Here is a 27,093-nt window from a genome sequence, read left to right as displayed (position 1 = left end):
ACTCGACAAAGCTCCGCCTCGCATGCTTTCATAAAAGCTCCGAACTTGATACCGTGTTTACGGCTTCATATTTTCTTGGCGGAATAAAAATAAATATGACAGAGTTGACTGTTTTTATTATGCGTGGCTTTTACTTTTCTATACGATGTCTTTTTATTGCATCGTTTATTTTCTTTTTTGATAGATTGTGTGTTATTAAGTCTTTTTCTTTGCAGGTGAGTACCTGACGTGCTTTCTATGCAGACTGCGTTCAACGCGACGGAGGTGATTGACTCCGGGGCGCACATCCCGGATTATAAACAACCCGGATTTTGGGATTTTATTTTTTGAAGGGTAGTCCCTGAATGGTAATGAGCATAGGTGTTTCCACGTACTTTTTTTGTGAGGTTGGAATTGCAAATTAGCAATGTGCGCGCTTTAGGTATATTTTAGGCGCCAATTGTCAAATATTTCCAGCACGAAAGAGCCTTGAACTTTTTTAATCCATTCCACTTGTGAGTTCGTCGCCGGTAAAATACTCGTACGACGTGTTCAAGGAAACAGAGGAAGACGAAGAGATTCGCAATGATTTATTTACCTTTTACATTCCCTTGTGACATAAGCATACGTTAACATCTCGTTAAGACAACTCTGTCAAATAAAGAACCTTGTCAAAAGGCAAGGACTCGAGCACGGCACCTGCTTTTGCTGCCTCCTCTTGAAAGAAAAACGGTCAACGAACTTGGAGCAGCGCGAAAGTTACGAGCATTCAAGTTGCAGATGGTGGCGTAGGGTAAAGCTGGGAGATGACGGCTTTCAAAGACTGGAATTCTGGGTGTAGAAAGATTAGATTGTCTCCCTAGAGGCAAGTGCATTGAAAATGAAACGGAAAAGGAAAGTAATCAAAAGTAAAGAAAGTTCCCAAAAAAACTTGAATCATGCGGAAAAATCGACTTTAAATCTACCAAATAATTACTGCGTTCACTGCTCGTAAAAACTTGAAAAAATTGTAGATATGCGTATCTATATGAAAATTTTACGAGTTTATATGCTACAACACGTCAAAATTCTTATCAACTTAAACATGCTTAGTGAAATTTTCAGAATTTTCACAATTACTTAATTCTAACAATTTCAAATATAACCTTCATTACTTAGGAATTCAAATTTAAAAAAAAAATTGAACGCGTTCAAAAAATTCAAATTCCAAAGTCTGCTCCGTAAACAAGTTGTATTTTTATTTAATAATCTAAAGAGTTCGATTATGTGGATAGGGAAGACATTTTAGCACGTTTTAATCGTAAAGAAGAAATTATGGTACGGCCGTCAAACGTGTCTTCGCAATAGAATCGTTGCCCGTGTTTCCAACATCGTGGTATGTTGCTTCAAACTATTTCATATTTCTATAAATGAAATGGATGAAAGGGGTAAATTCTAACCGAGCCAGCAAATTGCGTAAACCCAAATTTGCTAGATGTTAAAACATTCAGGCTCCCATCTGCAATGATAATAAACCCGACATCAGCATTTGACGAAATTGTTCAAAAACAAACTGCCCTTGAAACCATCCTAAAAATACGAAATGACAAGTCCACATTAATAAATTCAGAAAGAGGAGTTTTTTGCAAGAATTCTTCAAGATTCTAGTTTTGGGTTTTTTGAACAATGGAGCCAACAACCGGAATGCAACAAAACAAAAACTCGATTCTTACGTGTTGTTGGTTATTTTTAAACATTTTGGTCTTAGGACCAATAATTATGGATGATTATCTTCAGTATCGCACGAAATCCTCAACAATACTGCAGAGTTCCGAGTTATTATTAGAGCCATAATTTCGTCGAATTACTCTCGAAACTTAGTTTAATTATTTCGAAGTATTGTAGAAATCGCTTTTCCATAGTACTTCCTCCTAATTCCGTCTCTGTCACAGTGCAAAATCCCCGACGTTTATTGACCCAATCGCCAAAATTATTCAAATCGTTTGCGGATTCAGGGCCAACGGAATAATGCATTTTCTAGATTGACTTATTTGGTTACTAACCCCTCAAACGGAATCATCAATCTGTTATTATCTCGTTCCGAGTCATAAACACTAGTCATCGAATGTGTGTCGCATTAATTTTTATTGTGTAAGGTGCATAAAAATCGCACTGACTCACTAAGAACGCAATTGCAGCATTTCATGGTATGACCCGGACAATTAAAAAAAATATTAGTGTGCATGACGTGTTTGCATTTTTGCAACGGGTGTTAAAATTGTTTACTTTGTTTTCAATTGCGCCCATCCAGACAGAGGCTGACGTAATTGCGTCAAATATTGACAGGAGCGTAATTGGTGCGACCTTCGTCGGGAAAGAGGAAAAAAGGTCGGGGAATTGTAGCTAAAAACGTGGCATGAAGCTGCAAAGGTCGGGGTTTTCTGATATAATTTTTATATGCCCACCACGCAGTATTGTCCGAATATCGAGGAGTAAGGTAAAACCAGCACAAAAATGAACCCCTCCAATCAGTAAGTCAAAAAAAAAACGAATTTTAAAAAGGTGTCATAAAATTTTCTAGCAAATTTTTTGAGTGGGTTTGTGCTTGGTGACAGCCAAGCCAACATGCGGAAGACTTTCTGTTTATCAATTTTCAAGGATAATTTAAAGTAGGTACATTCTGTTGAATTAGTCAAATCATAGTTGCAGTAGTACTCTTTTGGTGCTTATTATGATCTGTTTAATATTAAAGCAGCAACGAAATCGGAAGGCCAAGTCTGAGAGTTCTTAGGAATTTAACGTCCCAAGTGGTCCAAAACCTGGCTGTAGTTCTGCAAGTCAAGTCTTAGATTCCACCACAAAGGAACCAATAGAGGCATTAGGTCATCGTTCGGGCCACATTATATCTAAAAATATCTCCCTACCAAGGTAGTTTTCAAGTGCAACGATCAATAATACCATCTAACCAAATCCTTGAGACGTTATTACCTCTAATAAAACGGGGCCTATTACCACATAACAGACAATCTAATACTCGTCTGCGAACGCGTGTTGCACACTTGGAATAAACAAAGTGAGCTTCTTTTGACAATTATGCTCGACTTGTAGCAGCTATTACGTAATCATGATTGTCTCTATGCAAATCGCTCGCGAAATATTTTTCCATATTATTTAATATTTACCAGCTGTGCATTTATGGGCGATGCAGGCTTCCGCGTTTCAAGGTTGGCGACACTGTTACTTCGAATGCGGAAAACATGATCGAATCGCTTTGCACGTGGAGAAGGCACAGGACCGGCGCGAGGATATTCTGCGAAAATATAGAGAATCTGCAAAGTCCCGGAAATCTCCAGCGTCGATGAACTCGGAGACGCATAAATTAAAATATCATATTACACGCCGTTTTTTTTCGGGCGCCAACAAGCCGCATTTTTTGCAAGAACGAGATTTTTACACACTGTCGGCTTCGCGGAGGTTATCTAGGCTAGATACATATGGGTCATTCCATTGCGAAAAAGCTGCGAAGTAGGAATGTCCAAGTTTACAGAGGTTATCTGAGGTTTAGAGAGACATGAGGTCAATTTCACGCCTTTTGCTAATTTTTTTGTTTAACTGAGCACAAAAAAGAAATTCTCTAAGTTGTTTCCTAAGAGGCCTAAAAGCTAAAATTTGGAACGTAACTCTATTACGTAACAGACCGTTGAACTGTCGTTTGGAATATCAACTACATCAAATTTTTGGATTGTTATTTATGGATTTCACATGGATAACTTTGAAAAGCACTCTCAATAATCATTTCTGGAATCGACAAAAAATTCGTTTGTTCGAGTTTTCTTCTGTAGAAGCTCCGTTGACCATTTTATCTATTAATCACAAACGTCCTCAAAAAATTGCTCGCTATCACACTGCCCAAAATCTCCGAAGCTCCGTCCAAAGCACTTCACCTGCAAACAAACATCTCCTCTCAGTTATCCTCAGATCTCCTCGACTCTAAATAAGTTCTCCACTTAAGACCTGCAGAATCCCCGTCGATCGACGAAATCCACAACGACGCGCAAAAGCTTCTGTTTCTACAAAAGCACGGCAAAAACTCGGTAACACACAAAGAATGTTAAAAAAGAGCTGATCCCGGCTTAGAATGTATCGGATTTCCATTCTTTCCAGTGCCAAGCACCAGCAGCCCTAATTCAATAATCTGGAAACTCTCAAATATGAAATGTAACATTATAGTTTCACAACGACGGCGCGCCTCCGGCCTAAAAACTGTTTGTCTTATGAATACATTACGCAGACGGAATACGAAATCACGATGATATCCAGATTGGGCGAAAAAGGAGACGAGTGTATACAGCCTGTTTAGAAAAGTGCAGAACGTGACAAGATGTGCAAACACCGATTGTTGGCGAAGGATTTAACCGAGAGACAAAGGTTTAATTGTCTTATTTCGAGGAACTATTGTAGTTGAAACCTCTAGGATTTTTCAGGAAAACGCTCCAACTCGTGACCCGATTATCCTAGAACAAATAATAGACAGACAAGTGTCTAAAAACAAACGCAATCTAAGAACGATGACTAAGGCGATGACAGTGCGTCTGCCGAGCGTTGTACACCTCCAAAAATAACACAAACCACACAACACCGACTTTCTCCACTCTTCAATTATTTACCACCAACCCTTTTACAAATTAAACAAGTTTCGATCGTTCGGCGTTTTTAATTCTTAATTACAGAGTCCGTTATTGGCCATCGAAATTTAACGAGCGAGTGTTATCCGCTCCGTGCAACCATTTTGGTGGAGGCGCCGGGTGGAAATTACCAGGAATTTCGAGAATCTTTTCGCGGATCGGTGATTTATGGCGCGGCTCTTTTGGTTATGCATTGTTATTAATGTTAATTTATTCAGTGGGAGTCAATGGTTCGGTCGGAATTTAGAGATTGCTTTAGTTTCAGTTTTGTTGAGTGACCTTTTGGAGATGTGTTTTTGCGAATGTGAGGACAAAAACCTTAACACAACAAAACGAAAATGTGGTCATGAATTTTAAGTGGCTAAATGTCAGGTTTCAGGTCAGATTGTTTTTCCCTTTACGATGTTTTAATTAGTCCATTGGTTCATTTTTTGTTCAAAAATGTGGAGGTACAAAAAAAAATTGTGTAATAATATAATAAAGCGGGAAATATCCTCGTGATCTCAAATACGAACAAATATAAATGATAAGTCAAACCGTCAATTTTTGAATGATGACTATACATATCTTTGCCACAATGCGAAGTTAAAAAAGTTTTAAATGTTTTCAGGGATTTTAAAACTTCCACCACTCCACTCCAAATTCGATCATATCGAACAAAAAAGTCTTATCACAAACGCAAATACCACTCAAGCAAACACGATTTGCTCGAAATCGAAATCGCAAATTCATCAACCAACGTAAACATTCCTCCGAGGTCAAAAATTTTACAATATATTTACTAAATCGAAATTGGCGGAACATAAACAATAAACACACACGTCGATAATGCAACCATCTCTTATCTGGTTGTTGTGTTTACTACATCCCATTATTTTTAGACGCTTTACGATGAATGAACATCCAAATCGTCCATTTCCGCCCTTTTTGTTCCTTATCGAATGTATACGCACTGCGGTGGTGAATCCGCAACCCTCGCAGTTATGCTGCTCTGGGGGTGGTTATCTTTTTGATAGTTTGTTGCAGCTAATTCACTTATGGTCGGTTATCGGGTTGAATGAGGTCGAGTCATTGGAATATTTGGAATGCAGTCAGAGTCTAAAGTTTCATCGATATTTGTTGAGGCGTAGAAATATTGACAAATAATGTTGTGTCGAAATGATAGAAAATATTCAACAAAAAAAATCTAATGTGGGAGAGTAATCAACGAATGTGATAGCAGAAAAAAGAGTGACGTAAATATAAATTATTGGCGCAGAGAAATTAATGACTCTTTGTGATAGTTGAAATTGATTAGAACACGAAGTTGATGAAGAGAATTGAATGTGCGCAAATCGTGTTCTTATTACACCTTCAGCAGTTAGACTCGGTGGCAAAATTTCAATAATCAACTTTTTGTAGACCTCTTTAGCCTTCTTCTTTGGTGGCATTTTTTTAACCATAAGACAGTCTTTTTAACATTAACTTAAGTTAAGTTTTTATTACTTAAAAGTGTTTCGTCGCTATATCTGCAATCGTCAGCTTCCTTGTGTATCCATAAGCTCACTTCCAGTTAAACTAGTTAGACAACATTAGATTATTCAATTACAACTTTACGTGCTTGAAGTTTTTAACTTTAATTTTATATAGCTGTGGCTAACTGAAATTGGTTTTTAGTCTTCGTCCACTTTTTACTACTTCCGAAGTTTGATCAACTACCCAATATTACCAACCTCGCCGTACTTTGAAATCTGTTTTATCATATTAGATAATTCCCCTGTGCACTTTGATCTCCATCCGTCTCCATTGTTCTAAAAAGCGCAATTACTGAGACATTCTTTACTGCAAAGCTCTCCAGAACCACGGATAACATCATGCAATATCACCGTTCCAAGTTGGTCAAAATAACCCGATGAAAACCGTGCATTTTTCTTATCTGAAAGGAAATGCGCTTTTTCCGCAGGTTTCCCTCCTGCGGTCGCCCCCTGCGATTATTTGTGTTTACAAGTCTTGTTTTGCCTCGCATCCACATGAATAATTACGGAAATAACCGAAGGTCTTTCGGTGTCTGTGATAAGAATGATAACGGCGCAAGTGAGGAAGCACTCAGTTTACTCCAACAACCGTCGCAAGCGGCTGTTCTCCTCCTTCGTTCCACGTGGAGCGTCGCGACGCCGACACGAATCGTGATCAGAATTCCTCCAGTGTTTCAGTGAAGTTTCTTCGGAAGTCGATTTAGGTATGCACACGTGCAATTCTATTGGAAGATAAAGACGCAAAAATAATCTCGCAGACGCTATTTACGACTATTGTCTCGCCAAATATTTGGATTGTGATTTATAGCGATAAAATCGATGGCCCAGGCGTCCATGCGATTTCGAGTGGAGAGATTCGGGCGAACGTGGCGGCGCAGTGGAAAAAGTGCATTTTATAAGGAAAAGATGACGTCCTTGCTGATGTGAAGGTCAGAAGCTCCAATTATCATAGACTTGTAAAAACCGCTCGCTCCTGCTAAAAGTTCAGTGATTGTTGCTAGAGATTTTTTTATTGCGCGACTACCCAATAAACCACGCTTTTTAATTTGAGCTTGCGTGGTAATACGGAGGAACAGGTCTGAATAAATGAATAAAATTTCTTTTATCTCCACTAACCAAATAATTAAATACTTATTATTTAAATTATTTTGTTGCTTGCCTGGCTTTTAGTCAAGCTAAAAATTTTATTTGACCCAAGCACGGTAGGACCAGTGATTTTAAATTATATCATTTAATTCAATTTAAAACATCCACGATGATGAATAATGCTCTCTGCAAAATTTTCTGTTTACTCTGTTGAGTTCTTGAGGGTATCATGCCTCTTTTATAAAATAACCGATCAAACCAAAAAGACAAAGATCCAGATTCAGAGAAGCATCCGGTTTGTTCCATCTGATTTCTGTGATTATTTGTTAACGCAACCGTTTTATTTACATAATTTATGAACGGCCATAAAAGTAAATGCAGCGTGTATAATAACAGTTCTTCATATATAAAACGGTCAATTTAAATTATTTATTGATGGTCTGACAGCCATCGTGGAAAATCTAAAATGTTTTTCCTGGAAATTTGCGACAAATGCACTTTTTTTGGAATTTGTAGAGAAAAAGGAAAGCCGAAATCCTCAGGCAAGATTTGTTATCAAAAAACGCACATTGGCAGATAATAATATAAACACTACTTAATAGTTAATCAACAACAACTTCATGATTTTCAACAATGTTTTTAATTTAAATAAACCATAATACACTGAAAAACTTTGGAATATGAGCAAAACCAGATCTTCAGTGTCTTTATAAATTCAATGATCAACAGCATAATTCAATTTTTAGGTATTGTCATCCAACTTTTCAGATTTTGTGCTTTTCTTGTCGAGACATCAGCCCATTTGTCTCCCTAAATCCGGCTCTGTGTCTGCTCTTATCACGCGCATTATAAGTTGATTGCTCCTGTTTCATTAACCCCTGTTATTTGTCATAACTCACAGCAGATGCAACCAGTGTGGTTGTTCTTGATGGTGTTGGTCTGCAACGATATCTTATCGTCTACTGTACGGTTTACAGAATGTCTAGACTCTTGATTCCGGGAAATGCCCATCTTTGTTTCATTATATTGTTGGCTTTTGATATTGTTTCAATTAGCCACCGGAAGCCGGCAAGAATAACCCCTACCTCATTTCCGACGTTTTTTATACGATAAGGGTGAGTTATGGCGACGCACAGGGACAACTAAATCCGCCACAGCAGGATTGTTACGATTATTAAAATCGGGTGAAATTTCGATCGAGACGGAAAATGTTGTGTCTTCAGAAATGTTTTTTTCTGACGGTAATAAGTCTTTCATAGCTCGACATTCTTTACAAATAATTGGATTAAGAAAGAATTTCTCTTGGCACTAACGACACCGTGACGTACGAGCGACACCGCAACGGAATGCGATCCGGAACATAGAAGAAGCAATATGCGTATGGTAATGGCCCATTGTTTCGATTACTTCAGGCTTTCTTCCTTTCGTTTAATTTACGATGGGTTGTGACGAGCGGAAAAAGAATATTTCTGTCGAGATGATGCAAATGAGCCGATTACGAATCGTGGGCATAACGAGACAAAAACGTCTACGATGAAACGTTTTATTGTCCTAGACTAGGAAGACGTGTTGTTAGCTTATCTTGTCGATAAAGGTTCCAAGAAAATATATTGAATTTAGCATAAAATTTTGGGGTACTCGTGTTCTGTTATGTTGGTATGTTGGTATGTCTGTATGGTAATTCGCAGACGTTCCAAGTTAGGGATTTTTCATCGGATATGTCTTTGGAACATCTAATCCCATGCTCGTTACCGTAGTTGAAATAATTATAGCAGCCGAGAGAAATTTCACCCTTTAATTACAGACCATGAAACCATGGAACATTAGCAGTGGCTGGAATAAGATAGGCTCGAAAAGGTCGAGAAAAATAACTCACGTGATAATCAAGAAATCGCACATTCCCTAATGACGTCTACATTGCCACTGACACCCTAATCATAACAATTCGTGAATCCTTTCACATCTATATAAAGCAAGCGTCGATCCAATTTACAATGATTCCAAATTTGGAAATGTGCAAAATTCGTGAAAATAGAGAGACGCTTCCTCTTTGGAGAATTTCCTTTACTTCCGTGGCAACGGCGAATTTCCTCTTGGTGTCAGTTTTTATGAATGGACCCAAACTGGGGGAGAATAGGCGCACGCACTGTCCTGCCTGCGTACTTATTGATCAGTCTAAGTGGGAAAAGCAGGAACAGCAGGATCCCTAGCAGGAACGGTTGCCACTATCGCAGTACAGTCTCACACATGAAAAATAAATAAGAGGATATCTAAAAATTACCGCTCATAAAGCGAACAATCATAACATGGAAAAGTTGGAGTAAACATTGCACCAACAGTGTTTATGTTATGTCTAATGTGGCAATATTGTCTGCATGGAGGCATGTTGTAGTTTTTCCCATTCATTAGGAGACACGCAAAAGTTGAAAAAAAATTAACAAGATCAAAAATTTTCTCTTGTCCTTCATTCCTTGAAATTCCTCCTCTTGTCAAGAGAGCGTTCACATAAGAATGTGTGCATAACAGCAGTAAACAGGCTAATTTCGTCTCTGGATTACACAGTCAGACACCGTCTGGATATTAAACAGACAAATCCAAGCTCCAGCACGCATCACGAAGATTACTCCCAACAATTGTACAAAGTGCAGGTGGTGGGATTATACCGAGATGACGAAATCTCCCCTTGAAAGCCACGGAATTCTGGTGGTTCTGGTGATTTTTCATTCAGACACAACAAGACAAGGGCTTATGAGGAAAGCGGTTAACGAGGGAGGAGATTTATTTCTGTTTTGAGTTACCACGAATGTTGAACATGGGAGACAATAAGAAGAGGTGAAAAGGCGGTAAACAAATGATGAGATGATTGAAGATCTCTGCGATTGGAGGTGATAAGAGCTAGACGAAAAAATAATTAAGTGATAATGAAAACGAAAGTATCCGATATCGCAACGGAAAATTAATGTTTGTTTCTTGTACGTCTTTTATATCCTAAAACTTATCAGTTATTAAGTCATTTTTTCGTGTGTTTTGATTATTGTTTCTTTGTTTATTTATTTATATATTTATTTAAATGTGGAGCTGAATTGTACTTAGACAAGTCTGAAAATTAAAAAAAGAGTTTATCTAAATGAGACTGGGACACCTGAAAACTTTTGATAATTGTGAAATCTAACATGTCCATACTACATATACAAGAAATTCAACATTGAAGATTTGAATTTGAATGGAAGATAAAGATTCTATTCTGAGAGCAGTTCAAATACAGGAGAATAGTTGAATTTAAATTCTACAGCCTTTAGAATCGAAACACATTCTTTCAAAAAAATTATCCAACGAATAAATACACAGAAATTGAAATCTATAAAAGAACTTGTAAATGTAAGTACAGTTTGTGTTGGATACAAATGAAATTTTGACCATTATAAAGTGTTGAGATACGCAAACTTAAAATATTTATTATGTTTTACTAATCAGTTTTAATTTAAAGACTTACTGTTTTGACATTAAGATAATGTTAACAGCAATAGAAAGTTTATTTAAATAATAAGTAGATAAAAAGTAAACAATTTATCTATTTTTGCTTTGTTTAAAAACAAAATTAAAATTAATTATCCCAAAATAAAACATGAAAAACGGCCTGCAGTCAAACGAAAAAGAAAGTTCTGAAGATCCTATAGGAGAAACTAAAGATCTTTATTGTTTAAACGAAAATTTACAAAAATGAAGAATGATAAATAGGTTAGAGTTTTGGATTTCTCATGTACATAATAACCTATACACCTATACATGTGCATATTTAGAAATATGTACAGAATATATCTAACTTTATCCGAGGCAAATGTATCAAATAATGTTCTATAATTCGATGCTCGCGTTTCCTTTGAACATCAGAGTACTCGCCCTTCAGACTCTCTAGCAAAAAATCGCCAATTTGCGAGAAAAAAACGAAACGAAATTTCTTCAACGATCCGCCCAAAGAGGATTGTTACTTTTTACGGTTCGACATGATCTAAATTCGTCTCTGCTCGGTATTAAAATTCATTTACTGAAACGAAAAGCGTCTGATAAAAACTAACAAGTATCCGTTTGTTTCATTTTTACTAAATCCTTGTTTTCTTTTTCAGGTAAGTCGAAGTCAAGGCAGAAACAAACTTTCTTGGAAATTTCACGAGTCTACTCTTGGCTCAGTTTTCCCCTGCCTAATGTCACGCACTTCGATGAATGGACATTTTTGCGGTTTGTTAGTAGACGGGTTTCTTAGAACAGCCCCGAAATAGAACGATCGGCAAAAATGCAAGCGTAGACGCCAAACAGTCTACCCAACGTCCAAGTATTTTCACATCACCAAATCTGGCTATTTTTCCTCTTGGGGATCAATAACAGAAAACAAACGGTGCACAGTAGGACGGCCCCCATTAGATTTGATGGGGACTTTTACTTTATGGGTCGTGAGACGGCAACGATTTGGAACTAGATTAGATGGGGGCGATGGTAAAAAAGTTGTTTGTTTTTGATTTTTTGCGAGGAGTGGATAATGGGGGCCACTTGTTATTGCCAAATTGTTCTTGCCAAGTGAGCCGAGTCTGGACATGGTTATTTATGGTGGTTCTCTAGAACAGGGACGAAATTAGGGGTAAATTGCCCCAAGGGAGAGGGTTAGAGATTTGCGCGGTTTAGATAGAGGTTTAACGGTAATAGGTGGACACTTGTTGCCAACGGAATTGTGCTTTGGGAAAAATGTATTAAGGAGTGTGACCAAGGGAATAATATCAAAAAAGTTTTATCAGGTTTATGGACACTGATATAAGAAAAACAGTTTTTGTTAGATTACTTTTAGACAATTGTGATGGAAAGCACAAAATACAAATTTCGTTACTTTCTACACCTAGAAGATATACATCTATTAAATAAAATGTTCCAGACATTTCTCCCCTATTTTATCCACGAAATTAATTTATTAGATTTTACATTTTTTCATGTTTTCTACACGATCACCAAGTATCGTACTATTGACAAACTGATAATGGCTTCAATATGATCGCGCAATACGAAAAATAACGACTAAAGCAACAGCGTAATTAGATTACTTTATATAAAATTGAATAAACAATAAATGTGTCTTATAAATTTAAAAACTAGTGAATGACTTCTTTCATCTTGAATTGTGCCGATTCTACTTGCTGTGCCAACTAGTGACATAACTAAGTAAAAAAAGATTTGTCTTCAGCAGTTGGTACACTAATTAGTTTTATAACAGTTTACACGGACTTTTGCTTTGATTTTTGAAACCCTCACATCTTAATTTAACCTAAATGTTTCGTTAAAATTTTACGGTAATTGAATTTTCCCGTCAGTAAAATTTTTATGGCAGCTGCATTTGCATCTTAATTGGATTTTTATGGAGGCTGTTTCATGTTAATTGCTATGTATCTCAATTTGTCTTTTGTTTTCATTCGTGAAATTTCACGGTCGCAACCTGAGGAGTCGTTTTTCGTTACTATACATATGAAGCTCTTGGGAGTTTTTTGGGCGCGATTTGTAGTTCCACGCTCGTTTTCTCTCTTAACTTGATCTTTATGCCCACTTTTTCCGGAAAGCGCTTAAAAATGCAATAAAAACTGTCACTTTTACACTTCATTATTTTGAAATCGGTGATCCGTTTGAAGCTTCACCTTTTCGCCTATAACCCTGAATAATTTATGTTCCAGCGTGTAGAACACGTGTCCTCTTGTAATCCGTCCCTGTTCTCAGTCTTTTGATTGAAAAAATAATGAAATTGAAGTAAACGTCGCTGTAAAACTATTTTAACAACTTAAAAGGCTCCTTCTTCGAAAGCCGCCCCTGTCTCGGGTCGTTCGCTTCATTTTTATGTATATGGCTGTAAAAATGTTTAATTTAAAAACGATAAAAGCGCCCCCGACGGCTGTAATAAAACAAACTCTTACACGTGTTTCACACCGTTAATCCGATCGCCGAGTAATTCCTAACACACAAGCAATCATTCACCTGCGTCATATCCACGAAAAAAATATCATCAAGGAATCCGTTTTAAATATAGAAGGCGGCTATTTTTGTGCACTTTCAGCTATTTATAATTAGCACTTAATCAACGCCAACTTTTCTGAATCGTCTGTTATAAACGGGCGCGTGCACATTTTTCGCTCGTGTCCGATCGATTTCGATTCGGATTTGGGGGCGGGGGCGACACGTGCCAATCAATTAACAATCGGACGGTCACGTGTGAAAGCAGACGGCGTTTGCGAGCGTCATCTGTCGACGGCCTCCGCCGAAATATCGACCCGCCGTCTAGACGGTACATTATAAATAGGAAGTTATTTAGCCGCGATATGTGTTTTATGGTTATTGACTAATCATAATATTGCGGGTACTATTAAGAGGACGTGTGCATGGATGTGTTGTGTCTAGCCACGATCCCCACAGGGACGGAATGGTAAAAAATTGCATCGACGCCACTGCCAATCCACTGCCACGTGCTTAGATTCAAGCCGCGATATCATCTCAGTATTGAAACGAACACTCTGTATCTATTTTGACCTTGGAAATCTGTTTTTCTTCCTTGTATACAGGTGTTTATTTATTTTCGAACGTTATCCAAGATGCAACAGAAGTAAATATTTGCGCAATTCAACGGCGAAATTTGGAAGTGTTCGCAAACAAGATAAGGTATTTTTTGTACCTACCTTTGCTGTTTTTTGTACCGCAGACTCATCAGTCATCGCTCATATATTCAGAAACAAAAAGAGCAGAAACCATAAAATCCCCTTTTTTTATAATTTCGCCCTATTCTCCCCCAAAAGGTCACGCATCAGCGATAACGAATTTTATTCGCCCGTAAATAATTCGCGAACCGGCCGGCACTGAATCCTGACTTTGAAATCCCATTGGTAGAACAGGCATTATCAAAAAAAATATTACCGAACCCTTATTATCTCGCCAAAAAAGGACTGTAAAACAGAGGCCCTAGAGACAAATTTCGATTCATGCCGGCATTTATATGCCATCCGAAATGGCAATTCGTATTACGAATAAGGCATAAACGCCAGTTTATTGTCCAAGTTGAATAACCTTCACTGCTACAGAATGTATGTCACCGTCTGAAATCGTCCGACAAAAACATAATTGCAAAATGAAAATATGCAAATGCTGCTTTTATTGTTGTGAAACAGCCACTGGCGGCGAACGGTGATTTCGTGATCGGAAATGATTTTCTTGTGAGTGAAGTGTGTGATGAAAGAGGTGAGTTGAGACTTGAATTTTGATTTTTAGTATTTTAAAAGTCAGTCGTAATTTTTTTAAGCTAAAAGTTTTTGTATGATGGAAAAATGAATTGAGGGTTAAACAACATTCCCAGACAATTTTTATGCTCACCCAAGGTAGAATTACAAAGTGGAATCTTGATTTGCGATTGTCATGATCTAACTGTACATCTTCTTAAAAAATAAAGTAAGCTAAAGTTTTAATTGTGGTCTAAATTGATTAAAGACATTTTCGATTTAGAAGGGTTATATTTGACGTAATACAATTTTCCTAGAACTAACAATCATACATACAAATGTCCAAATCCCGTATTAATATTTCATGAAGTTTGGAACTGAAAGTATTTATATTTTTAACCCCAGAATTAAAAGTAAAAAGAAACTAAGTGAGTAAATAAAATATAAAACTCTTCAATTCAAGTGATTGATTTTTAAGAAAAGCGGAATATTATGTATTACATCGTTTCTATTAGCAGGATTAAAAAAAGTGATCTTTATTCATTTCACAGTTGAATAGTGTTACGCAACAAAGATCCAGGCAGTGTCGTCTAAAGTCACAAATCATAGCCATTTAAGCCTTAATTTTACCGATTCTATGGCGTAAAATTGCAGTAACAATGATGTTGCTACCTCAGTTGGACTATTAGCTTAAAGACTTTTAGGTCTATATGAGGCTTAATAAATAGTGCTACTTTTAATCGATTTAATAACGCGAAAAGCAACATTAAGAAATTTTTGTAGGTTGGATCTTTCTTGCATAACACCATTCAGTTGATATACGTATGATTATCACATCTGTAAAAATCGTAGCAATAGAAACAATTTCGAAAATCTTTATGTTTTGGACCGGCCTGTATGTACGTAAAACACCTTACCTACAGCACTAGTGAATGTAGTACACCCCGAAAATTCCGACAAGTTCGTTATTGATGTAGCTTTTTCAATTGAAGGTCCCAAGGCCAGACTTTCTTCGCCTATAATAATATGTCACATTCCATATTCATCTGACCACGGTCCTTTTGAGAAGGTTCCTGGTTCATCCCATCGTCGCCTCGGGCGCTACCTCCCATCCAAATAGCACAGATCAACAAATTCAACTCGTGGAGGGATGGATGCAGCCAACCCAAATCGATATGTCTGGTCACTAAAACCGCCTCGACCAGACAGTGTGACCTAGAGCGAGGCACCTTTATGACACACTTTTCTCTATCACACGTACATTTTACAACACATGTGAAGAGACGGTATATTGTTTTAAGAACGGAATAGGAGCGTCTAGACTGCGATATTGCGCCAACCTTTAGATTAGATCGTCTCAAAGTCATTTTGTGGTCGGATTTTTATGCGACGAGATTAATCGACGGTTTTTTTGGGTGACGTCATCAGCGGGTGAGAAAGAGACGAAAGAGGGAGGTTTCTTTGATGGAAAAGGGGTGACATCCGAGTTGGAAGACATTCATTAATGATTAGGGCGTTGTAACTACATTCGGAGCATGGAAGTGCTTATTACTTTTTTTATGAAAGCGATATAAAAAGAATCGAACTAATTTATTATAGACTGGAGAATTGATGAAGAAATTAATGACCGACTATGAGCTGTAATTATTGTGAAACATTGACTTTTTCAGTTTTTCATTAAAAGTAATGAAGACGGCAAAGAGAACCAACTTCTGGTCTTTTATTTTACGCGTAGGTTACATGTACGCGAGATATCGAGTTTCGATCAAGTTCGAGTTTTTCACCAACGTACGATGCCATTTTTTCCACAAATAAAATATGTATACTCTCTGTACTCAAGTAACTTCGCCAAAACTCTGGAAAACTCCGTATAATCAAATTAGGATTTTTGCTAAATTTTTATCATTATCAATTGACCCAAAAAACGTTCTATCAGCACTTCGAGCACTTTTCCACATTCTCCACTCTCCAACCTTTTGCCCTACTTTGCTTACCGATAAGCAACCGCATTTTCCTCCTTTCCATTTGCATAGCTGCATTATCTCATTTCGTGAAAAATCGCAACCATTTCCGGGAATTCTGATTTTTTCCGCAATTTGGATAACAGCCTTATCGTTGAAACTACACAAACAAGCACGTCATTTGTACAATTTCTCCAAAGCTAAAAAAGTTTTCCCCTCTTCATCGAAACGAAAACCGACACCACCCATCGTCACAATACTCGCAACACTAGTGTAAGTTTAAAGATGTCGATCAAACGAGATGAAAATGTATGTGACACCTCAGACATGTTTACTTAAGCTAAGTATTTCTCAAGGTGTTGAAAAGTCAACACGCTGGTAAAAAGTCGCTATTTTAAGCCACACCGTTCGAAAATCGAAATTTCCAAAAGCACAATCTCATGCTGCACACAACTGTTGTCTTTTTGCGCCGCAAGAAACGGCCAATATTTGCATATAACAGCAACTTGTCCGGTCCAGACAAAATAAAATTTCGGTTTTATTTCATTGCTGGGTCGTACCGACACCGGTTCAATGTCAGCCAGAGTACTCGAGGAGAATCTGTAAACAAGCCAGCGAATTTCGGGGGCAAATATGTTTGGTGTGAGATCCAGACTTTTTTAATTAGCGCTTTTTTGGATTTGCAATGAAAAAATATTTTCAAATAGTGTTTGTGCAGTTGGGAGACCATGGTAATTTAGTCCTCTTATGTTTTTTGTTGTTTTGAAAGTAGTTTTCACAAAGTGTTTTTTGTCGATAATCCTTAAGTGGTCATCCTCCGCCTCCTTCTCGGAGACGCGTCCAAAAACGATCTAAACTTTTGAGCCCCTAAAAAGTTCCAAACTCTAAAAACTTCCTTACAGTGAATCGGCTGTCAGTCGTTGAAATTTTCTTAAATAAATGTTACGCCGACGAGCGTTTCCCCTGTGTTGAAAACTTTTTCCAACCGTAATTCTCCCCCCGGAACTACATCTCCTTGATGGGAGTATAACTGTCAAAGACAAAAAATAAATTAGTATTTTCTCCGCTCGTTTAAATTCCATTTTATTCAAAGCATATTCCATGAAATTAACTTTTTTAATATCTTCTTTATAAAGCATCGTTTTACACCCCCATAAAAAATATCTCCGAAAACAGGCGGTGATGTACAAAATATATTAGCAGGAACACCCCAAACGGTGCCTTCTAATTAAATCACAAATTGTTTTCACACTAACTCTCCCTTAAGAACCTTAATTAAACGCTATTTATTCCGGAAGGGTTGCAGGTGCGCAAAAACAACCCCGTTTCCTGAATTTAGGGTTTTTTGGGGAAGAACAGGTGGTCGAAGGGCGGAAAAAGACTCAACTTTGGACGTGGAATAATAAAACCGATTTAATAATAAAAAAATGTAAATAAGGCGGTGTGGCTTCCAATTCAATTTGCAACGTCGCTTCAACAAGTGGTTACAAAATACTTAAGGGTTGTTGGCCAGATTATCGCAACGATAATTGAAAATTTCAAACGGTGTATCTACGCAACTCACCTTTGAGTTTTATACCCCTTTTTTCTAAGTTGTGTGTTGTTGCAGCAGTGAGCGATTTGGGCATCTTGGTGCTGGTGTTGTCTGCAATTGTGCTGACAGTGGCGCTGGGGCTCATCACGTGCGTGCTGAGCCATTATCGCCCAGTGGCTGGGGAGGGGGCAGCAGACGGGGGCACGGCGGCCGATCCGCACGACGCCGCGCGAACACCGACCACCGCACCCGTAAGTACTTTCCCTACCCCTTGACACCTTCTGCGCTGCCCCCACAGCCCAACAGCGGGAACATTTGCAGATGTTCAATAAGGGATACGCTGCAAGAGCACACACTTATTAAGTCAGCTGAAAACGCTGTACCCATCGATGTCCGTTTTGTGCCGTCAAGGACAAAAAGTTAAAAGGAAGATCTAGTTTCTTCTAGATTATTTTTAATGTCTTACATTTTCTTTAGGTTCTCTAATGAGCTTCATTTTTGTTTCAAGAATCCGAAAGGTTTTTAGAAACTACCATTCTAATGGAATATGCTTCCTGATTACTTTCAAAACATTTCTGTTAAGTTTACCTGTGAACAATAATTGAACTCCTGGCGCATCTTGTCCCCAGACGGACACCGCCGCGTGCCTGTTATTAATTAAAGTCAAGACTTAGTGTTACAATGTATAGTACAAACGTTGTTGGCTGACTGCCAAAAAGACCCTATAATAAATAACCTCGCCCGGTTTTGCTGTACCGAGACGCACACATCCATGCTAAAACCTCGGTATGCACAACAAAACATTGTGGGAAACTGAAAGTTTGTGACCAAATTAAATGCATGAATCATGTTGATAAATTATTCACGACAGTATACACCGTTCGCACCTTTACTTTGCCCCTGAAGAATTCCACTTGTTAACCTAAACCTTCCACGAACGCATTATTAATCCCAAAAATGCAACGTCGTGTTTGTTTTGGGTTTCGTGCAAGCTGTGATGAGCCTCTTAGAGCCGGCGTCGTGTCAAACTAAATTAAATTCGGAGAGGGTGGTTACGTGATCGGGGCGGTCTAGACGGGGATTTTTGCGTATGGATTTGCTGGAATTACGTGATGTAATTAAAAGTGCCGTGAGAGTTGGGGGTGCAATTGGAAACAGAAAAGGAACATAAGCTAAAATAGTTAAAAATTCTCCCGGAAATCTCGGAAAAAGCCAAACGAATTTGGTGCACCTTCAACGTGGTGTATTTCGAAATTCACCAGCATTTTATAGATATCTGTCGATGATACGCCTCGATTTATGACGCCCGATTGCGTTTGTTCTCGTCTCCCACGAGAATTAGCACATCACGTTAGATTAAAACCATAAATAATACTTTCATAGAATCGTGAAAGAACAGTCTCCCACTGGTAGGTACAAATCCGAGCAACTAAAATACAACGCCAGCAAACTTTCTAACGTCGGAGAATTCGCAGTGTTGCGAAAATTTTAATGAAGGAACTCGTGTCGGTTGGAAAAGTCCTCGGCGGTTGCGATAGCGGATTACGCGAATCCTTCGACGGACTCAGACGGTACATAACCTGTAATGAGGTCGTCGTGTATCATTTCGTATTGTTGTGTCTGCAAAATACCCTGTTTACTAGAAGGAGCACGGCAGCCTTGTTTGTAGCCTTGCCTCTTGGCACGTTCGCGCGTAAGCTCAACGCAACGAGAGCTTTTTTGAGGAAAAACGGCGCACTTCCGGGAAAAAAGCGAGTGTTGAACTCGGAGATGAAAGAGTAGTTGCAAAAGCGCAGTTCCGACAAGAGGACGATTATATTCACATTTAGAGCTTTAAAAGTTAGGCAGCAAAAGCTGCTTCTACATTACAGGAATGAGCTTAACGAGAGATGTTACTTCAGGTTTCATTAATTTGTTAGAAAAGTCGCGTTATATGTCAACGGGAATTTTCACTGACTAAAAGTGACCTAGAAATCTTGAATGCGGCGGAAAATTACCAAAAGCTCCTTCAGTATACAAAAGTAGCGTGGATGTGCTCAGCTTTCGTCCTTTTACGAAGAATAAAGTGATCTGTCACCTTGATATTTTTGGTAGATTTCTTTGGGATTATTAAGAATTGCTTTGCTTCGTTGAAACGTCAATCTTTCCAGGAAATTGCGTGTTGCTATAGACACGGTTTTCAGTGCTATTTGTCTGTTTTATGTTCGGGGAAAAAACTTTCCTCGTTGTCTGGATTATTTTCGCTAGCTGAGCCTACATTCTACACTTTTGATCATAAATGTACTATCGACTTTTAACCCCCTTTTGTTTCGGAAATTCCATTCTTCTTTATCTAAGATTCTGGTGTATCAGCGTCGCGTTCAGTCCCTCTTTCGGCTCATTACGTCGCTTCCGCATTACTGCCTCCGCGAACAAAGTCCTAAGGGCATTTCCTAAAGTATGTGCTCTGAAATTTTCATAACACTCCTTTCCGTCCACAGCTCTTTTATCATATAACGAATACGGCGACGTACTGCTTCGTCAAACACGCTTTTAGAGAAAATGGTTAGACAGACACTCTCAATTTGTCAAAGCGACATAAAGCTTTGAATTTATAAATTGGATTGGGGGCGTTCTGCAAACTCAACTGGCGGCGGATGTGGCGGTAATGCGAAAAAAGACGTGTGCAACCACATCTACAAAAATTTATTTCACAGAAAATTGTTTAATCAGGACCGATCTTTAAAATCTCGTTTCGTTTCATGACGGAACATGATTAATTTTTTTTTTTTTAAATTAGGTTTATGGATTTGAACGAAATAAGCTTTTTGATGTTTATAAAGCTCACGGTGAATTAACAGTGTTTGCTGAAATGATTGCTCGTATTTTTAAAATATCGAATTTCGTTTGGAAATGTGTTTTCAGTCGAAAAATTATTTAAAATTCACATTGACTTTTTAACACTCGTTCATTATCTCTTAAAACCGTTCATTTGTCTTCTCATCTCGCAAACGGTGTCGGAGCCTAAACTTCGTGCGAGCTTTTTCCTCCCATCGACATCACCGCATCATTTCGATTGATGGGGTCGGAATCAAATTTATGTAGAGAAAGATAGAGAACAAAGGGTGCGGCGACGGTGGCGCGTCGTTAGCGGAGGGGTACGACAGACGCCGACATCAGACACCCCCGACTAGACGGGACGTGGCCTCGTGGCCTCGAGCACCCAGACAAAAGGGGTTTCCGCACGCACTTGGTTGAGCACGATACGCACATACGCGATTCTCACAGGGAGGACTCATTCTGAAGGGGTTGAAGGCGGATGTGCGCGGGGGAGCAGATGTAAACATGACAGAACTTGACGTGTGAAAGGGAAATCAAAGCTATCGGAGCGGTATTGAAAGTGGTCACTTTTGCTACCGAGCCAAATAAGCAATGCTTATTACTGTTAGTAAAACTTTTTAAGTTTCTGTCTTCATCTTCTGTGTAAAACGAGAACGATTAATGGAAAAAGTTTGGTAGTCATGCCTGTTGGCCAGCAGAGTTGAAAATATAGTCTATTTTCCGTGAAAACACTGAAAATCTGGAGAAATTAGATTTAGTTTAAAAATCTCGTCAGCTCTGTAATTGAATGCTTCTGACCTTAATTTCATAATCGATGCGAAGGGTCTTTTCCTGGTAACAAATACGCTGTCTCTGTCAGAATCAGAAGCAAACCGCTGTAAGTCCCAAATTTCTCTTTCTCGGTTTTAATACGTGTCTAACGCAGAGTACAGATCTCGAGGTAAAATTCCATACACTCCTCAACCTCAAGCACTCCACAGTCTGACCTTTGGGGTTTTACCCGTCTGTTCTCTTCTCCACTTTCAAGATGGCGTCGAAGTTCACCACTTCTCAAACCGCCCCCGTTTTCTATTCAAACTTTTTGGCCACGAGACTGTAGGAAGCCCGTGCAAATTTTCCGGTTGCGGTCAAAAGGGACAAATTTCCGAAATAATCCTGGAAAGCGTTCCGGGTCGTCGAACCTCTTCGATGATGATTTAGAGTTGTCGTTATCGGTTGCGTGTCTACCGTTAATCCTCAGACACGGTAATTAGGATCGAATGGAAAGCGGTTGCGATTGATTGCACTGAGACTGTAATTGCTAATTAGGGCGACATGTGTGCTGTGACCGCGGAGGGCGCCCGGAGCCTCCGGTTGCAGGAGTCTCTAGTATTATTACTCGTTAAAATTGATCGCATGCACATGAAGGACGAATTAAGTTGATTTATGCCGGTGCAGCAGCCGCGGAACGTTATTTCATGAAACTTTACAGCTTTCAGAGGCAACGTTACAACTATTTCGGACGGATAATTTGAGTTTCGGCCTGCCCTTTCACAGGGGGGCTGAAAGGAGGAAATGAAAGTGAAACGAGAGTATAACTTAAGAAGAGCAAGAAAGCATCATTAAAATCTTAAATCCGAGATGCTGAGAATTTTAAAAGCTTTACTTCTGGTAACGAAGGCGCAGCAGGCTAATTTTGATTCTACAATAAACACCCACGGAAATTCATTTAAACTCTTTGGAAACTTTTTCGCAAAGTTCCGTCGGTGGAACGCTCTTGATCAAATACCCCATAAATTGCGCTCTCTGATCAAAAACAAGCCGCTTTTTCTTAATCCACCGATCCAATTACCATACATGTATTTAAATAATAACACGGTGTCTGATTTTCTTTCCATCTCCCTTATGTACTTAATTGCTTCTTGTAGCTTGATGAACTCGTTGATGGCTCTAGCCAGAGAAGTCTTCTAAATGGAACACGTACAAAGCCGACATACACGCATTACAAGCTAACAATAGAATTTTCTTGCACAAGTTGAATGCTTTGCGTGTGGCGTGTAATTAGGCAAAAAAGTCGCCGATGATATCATCATAGTTCCGTCTGCGACCTTGGCTTATTGCGGTTTTAAATTATGTTGTGCACGGCTCTTGTTGCTATAAAGTTGCATTCGAGCTGCGCCCACGCTTTCTAATTAAAAGGAGTAGTTATGTGACATAACAACCATGTTTTCCTGATTGTTCCCTCGTAATTGGGCATCAGGATGATGGATCACAGGTCGAACAGGACACAAACAAAAGTCCTTGGAAAAACCAAGACACCCAACTAACCCATCATCGTTATCCGACACTTCTTATCATCGCTGCTTTAGCGTCTTCTATTTGACACCTCTTCCGTTATTAGATAAGACCTGTCTATGGTGACCTTGTCGTTTGCGAAAATTTTCTAGGATCGATCATGCCGACCCAGACTGGGTTAGGAAACTTGTACCATCGATTTTGTAACAGAGACGGTTTGTGCGTCTCCAATGTCACCTTGACACCGTGCGTCTGGAACCGCATCATCTATTATTCCCAAAGTGGACCATCAAAGTTTGCCTAACCTAAATTTACGTTGCGTGAGAACGACGCGGCGTGGGCGGGTGGTTCGCGGCGCGGCGTCGCGACGGAAAGAGAGTGAAAGTTACGACGTCGGTCAATGATGTTCCTGCAGGAGAGAAGCGTCGGATGAATCATTCGAGAGAATGGGCGGGCGGATCCGGAGGGAAATTCCGGGACTTTTCCGAGGGTTTATGGACGAAACTATTGACCTTTTTCAGAGCGGTCGATGCTGGGAGGCTGTGTTTGCACTTGAGGGGAAATTAGCACAGCGTATACAGAGTGGTTTTAAAATAACTTTGAAAGGAAGGCAGTGCAGACCATGTCATCACGCTTGATTTTCTCAAGGAATTTTTGCTATTGCAAGTTCAGCTTGAAGTTGGGATTCAAGATGATTTCAAAGATCAATATTACCCACTTCTGGGTTTGTATAAAATGACCTCGGCTGATCAATGATTAATTTAACCAACTCTCAATAACGTTACATAAAACACCCGGTAATACTTTTTTTGGAGGATTCCAAAATTTAACAACGTGAATATAAATAAATATGTACAACTTCTTTTATTTCAAAACGTTTGGAAAAACTATGTATGTACCTTGTTTGGAAAGTAAAACAAAAACTAGCTCAAAGGTAATTCAAAAATTAAACTAACTCTTCATTTTATATATTCTTGTAATTCTCTAATTATGGACCTACTTAATTGCATAAACTGTAAATCCTTCTGAGTATAAACTGTTTACCTAGCATCCTTCGCCTTTCACTTTCACGAAAATTATCTCCTTGCAAGTCCTTGTTCGCGAAGCTTGCTAAATCATTCAACTCAAATCGTCGCTACAATATTCATTCACCTTTTCTTTCTACATTTTTAATAACCTTAGATGACCTACAAACAGATCTATTGAATAATTGAAACAAGGACGCTGTTAGCAATTCAAATGACACGAGAAAATGTGATTTTCAGGCGCGTGCAGCGGCGTTGATTCTACCGCTTAAAGCCTCATTAACACGGTGCATAGTTCTTAAGTAGGTGCTTAACAGAGCTTGAGCAGATTGATAATGGCCTACTTGGTCGGTTTTCAATTCATAGCCGTTGCCGACATCTTGGGACCCAAGATGGCCGCTTGTCTTGTTTTGAATGGAAAAAGTGAAAAATAGAACCAACCTGTCGAGTATGGACATTAAGCGGCCATCATCATTATCGTTATGGATAAAGTGCATTTCTAGTTAATAACTTTCGATAAAACGCGCCGAGATAAAAGTACGGTTGGTAGCACTGCAAATTAACGCCATATTCATTAGTCATGTTTCTTCTGGCCTTCGTCAATATTTTGAAGTTCGAACAGATGGTTGTGACAGTGCTGCCAACAGTAAGTTTCTAAGTTTCTAAATTTGGACGTTTCAGGCCCTCATTAGCGGGGTATTTCGGTTCGTTAGCAGTTATTATTGCTCAGAATGGCGAAAATGGTTTGAATTGCGAACTCGCGTTAATTAATCTTATTTAAAATAATTCAATTAATTAAGTGCGTACACGGCTTATCTCGGCGCTCGAGTAATTATTAATCTATTATTCGGTTCGAAGTTGAGACGTTTTATTACGGCAATCGTGTTTGGTTCTCTTTAGCAGTGATACCAACCAAAAAAAAACGGATGTTTTTGGCGAGACGAATTTCGCGTAAAGTTGCTTTATGAATCATTCCCATTATTATAAGACTAATAATGTTGTTTATTTGGAATCGAATGAAAAACATGTTTGTTATTTCCAGAACGATAAAGTTGTTTTTACAGTGCATATTAACAACGATGCAGGTGTACCAACGCAAGTGCATTGTCCATATCCAGCGTCTATGTGCAGGACGTACAAATTGCACTTACCCAAAAACAAAAAACATCGGTTGTAATTTCCCCCTGACGCGTTTAATTTACGGTTGGCAACACCTTCATTTATAAATTATAAGTGTAGCTCTGTGTACTGCCACAAAATGACAGTTGATGGGTTTTGCAGACAAACTGTACAACTGTAAGGTTGCAATTACCGCCATCATCATCAAGAAGTGACCCTCCAGGGCTTTAACCCTTTCATATTCATAAAACCGCATTTACAGAACAGATTCCGTTACCAACCGTCTCGCCAAAATCCCTAAATTGACAGGCGTTTTTTTTACCGACCAGGCACAATAAAATCCTCGTTTTATTTTGGCACAAAATCCAAAGCCACCTTGGGACCGGTATGTAACGAGCTTGGAGCTTTCGCTGATAACGTTATGCCCTCGAGGCATAAAACTAAAACGGATAATTCGATAGTCAGCAGTTCTAAACGTTTCGGAAAGTGATAAAAAGAAAACGACGAGTTTTGTCGAGATAAAAAATGTATAAATTGGTAGAGACATTGGGTTAACACCGCGCCCGAGCTGATTTTAAATCGATTTAATGAGTTTACAGTTAGACGAAATAAAAACCTAATTTTGGATTGGTATTTTTAGAGCCAGACGGGAGTTGGAAATCGATTTTTCCGCGGAAAACAGGCGAAATGTCAAGGAATGACAAGGATTAATCGCCACTCCAAAACTACCGAAACAGACAAATAAGAGATTTTACCAAGAAAAAACTTAAACGAAAGTATCAAAAAGCAACAGTTTCAGACATATCGTGCTTGCATGAAATTTGACCTGTGGTCAAGGTTGAAATGTAGGTCGTAGGTCAAACTATACTGTAGCAGACAAGAGCTGATTCTTTTTACATGCTCACAACTTTTTTGAGACAATTTGGAGCGGAAGACGAAAGATGCATTAAATGTTGCTAAAAAGTTTCATATTTGCAGAATTCACGTGTATTTAGAAAAGGGGAAAATAATGAGTTAGATATGAAGGCAACAAACAATTGCATTGTTTGAGCTCTTCTGCAGTATTATAAAAATGTAAAGAATCTTGATGAAAATAGACAAGAAACCATTCAGAACAGTTCAGCTGCGTTTTGGTGGAGGAGCTTTTTCAGTTTATTTATGGAGAATTTTAATGAATGATCGTAGATCCAATAAAACGAAATTTCTGCTATTAATGGTAAGATTTTCCAGTAGTTTCATTTTCTTTTCACGAAACACGAGAAGTAATTACTGCTACAAAATCGTGGGTTGCTGATGATATAAATTTCTCTACAGTTGTTGACAATGACAGCTCGAATATGTTGTGTCTTAGGGGCAAGAATAACTGTAATTGTGCAGTAAAATAATAATACAAAAATGTAATAACCCTGTCGGTATTTCGTTGCGACACGCAACGTCAAATTTTCGTATCAAATAAACTTCAACAAGGGAAAAATTGAATCATTTTAAATATTGGAATACAACCCGTCCTTCGAGGGTCACAAACCAAAAAAACTCAAGGGAGTAGTCCTTCAAACTCTCAATTTTTCCCTTGGGAATTAGGAAGCCGGAAAAGCCATTTTTCAAATATAGAACCTCCGGCTCATTAATCCAGTTCCGAGAAAGTTTGTAATTACTCTTATCAATTTCCTGATTTAATTCTGGTTATCGGCGACAATTTGGAAAACTTCGAAATGCGCATTTGTCGGAATCAACTATTTTAATCACATGTAAATTTAAAATCACAAACTTGTGATGGAAATATCCAGGGAAAAGTCCCTGAAGTCCCCAAAAAAGCATAATTTGTGTTTTCAAACCCGGGAGCGGCACTCGAAGCTGCTAATGAAATTTGTAAGAACCTGTT

General features: G+C 38.6%; 1 protein-coding gene across 2 annotated transcripts in view; it reads left to right on the top strand.

Annotated features, from left to right (window-relative positions):
• Positions 1 to 27,093, top strand: part of LOC148178726 (uncharacterized) — a 60,211-nt gene that overhangs the window by 19,031 nt on the left and 14,087 nt on the right. The window contains exon 2 of one of the 2 annotated variants that reach the window (XM_088030502.1): positions 18,052 to 18,224. In XM_088030502.1, the coding sequence (XP_087886628.1) occupies positions 18,052 to 18,224 (173 nt within the window). Of the gene's footprint in view, positions 1 to 18,048; positions 18,225 to 27,093 lie in introns of both variants that reach the window. The other variant, XM_088030501.1, reaches the window with a different exon arrangement.

The sequence above is a fragment of the Gnatocerus cornutus genome, chromosome 2 (assembly GCF_029298725.1).
Source record: "Gnatocerus cornutus isolate USDA-ARS CGAHR chromosome 2, icGnaCorn1.1, whole genome shotgun sequence".
Taxonomy (NCBI): domain Eukaryota; kingdom Metazoa; phylum Arthropoda; class Insecta; order Coleoptera; family Tenebrionidae; genus Gnatocerus; species Gnatocerus cornutus.
The sequence above is the reverse complement of the archived record's forward strand: the minus strand, read 5'-3'. Positions and strand labels throughout refer to the sequence as shown.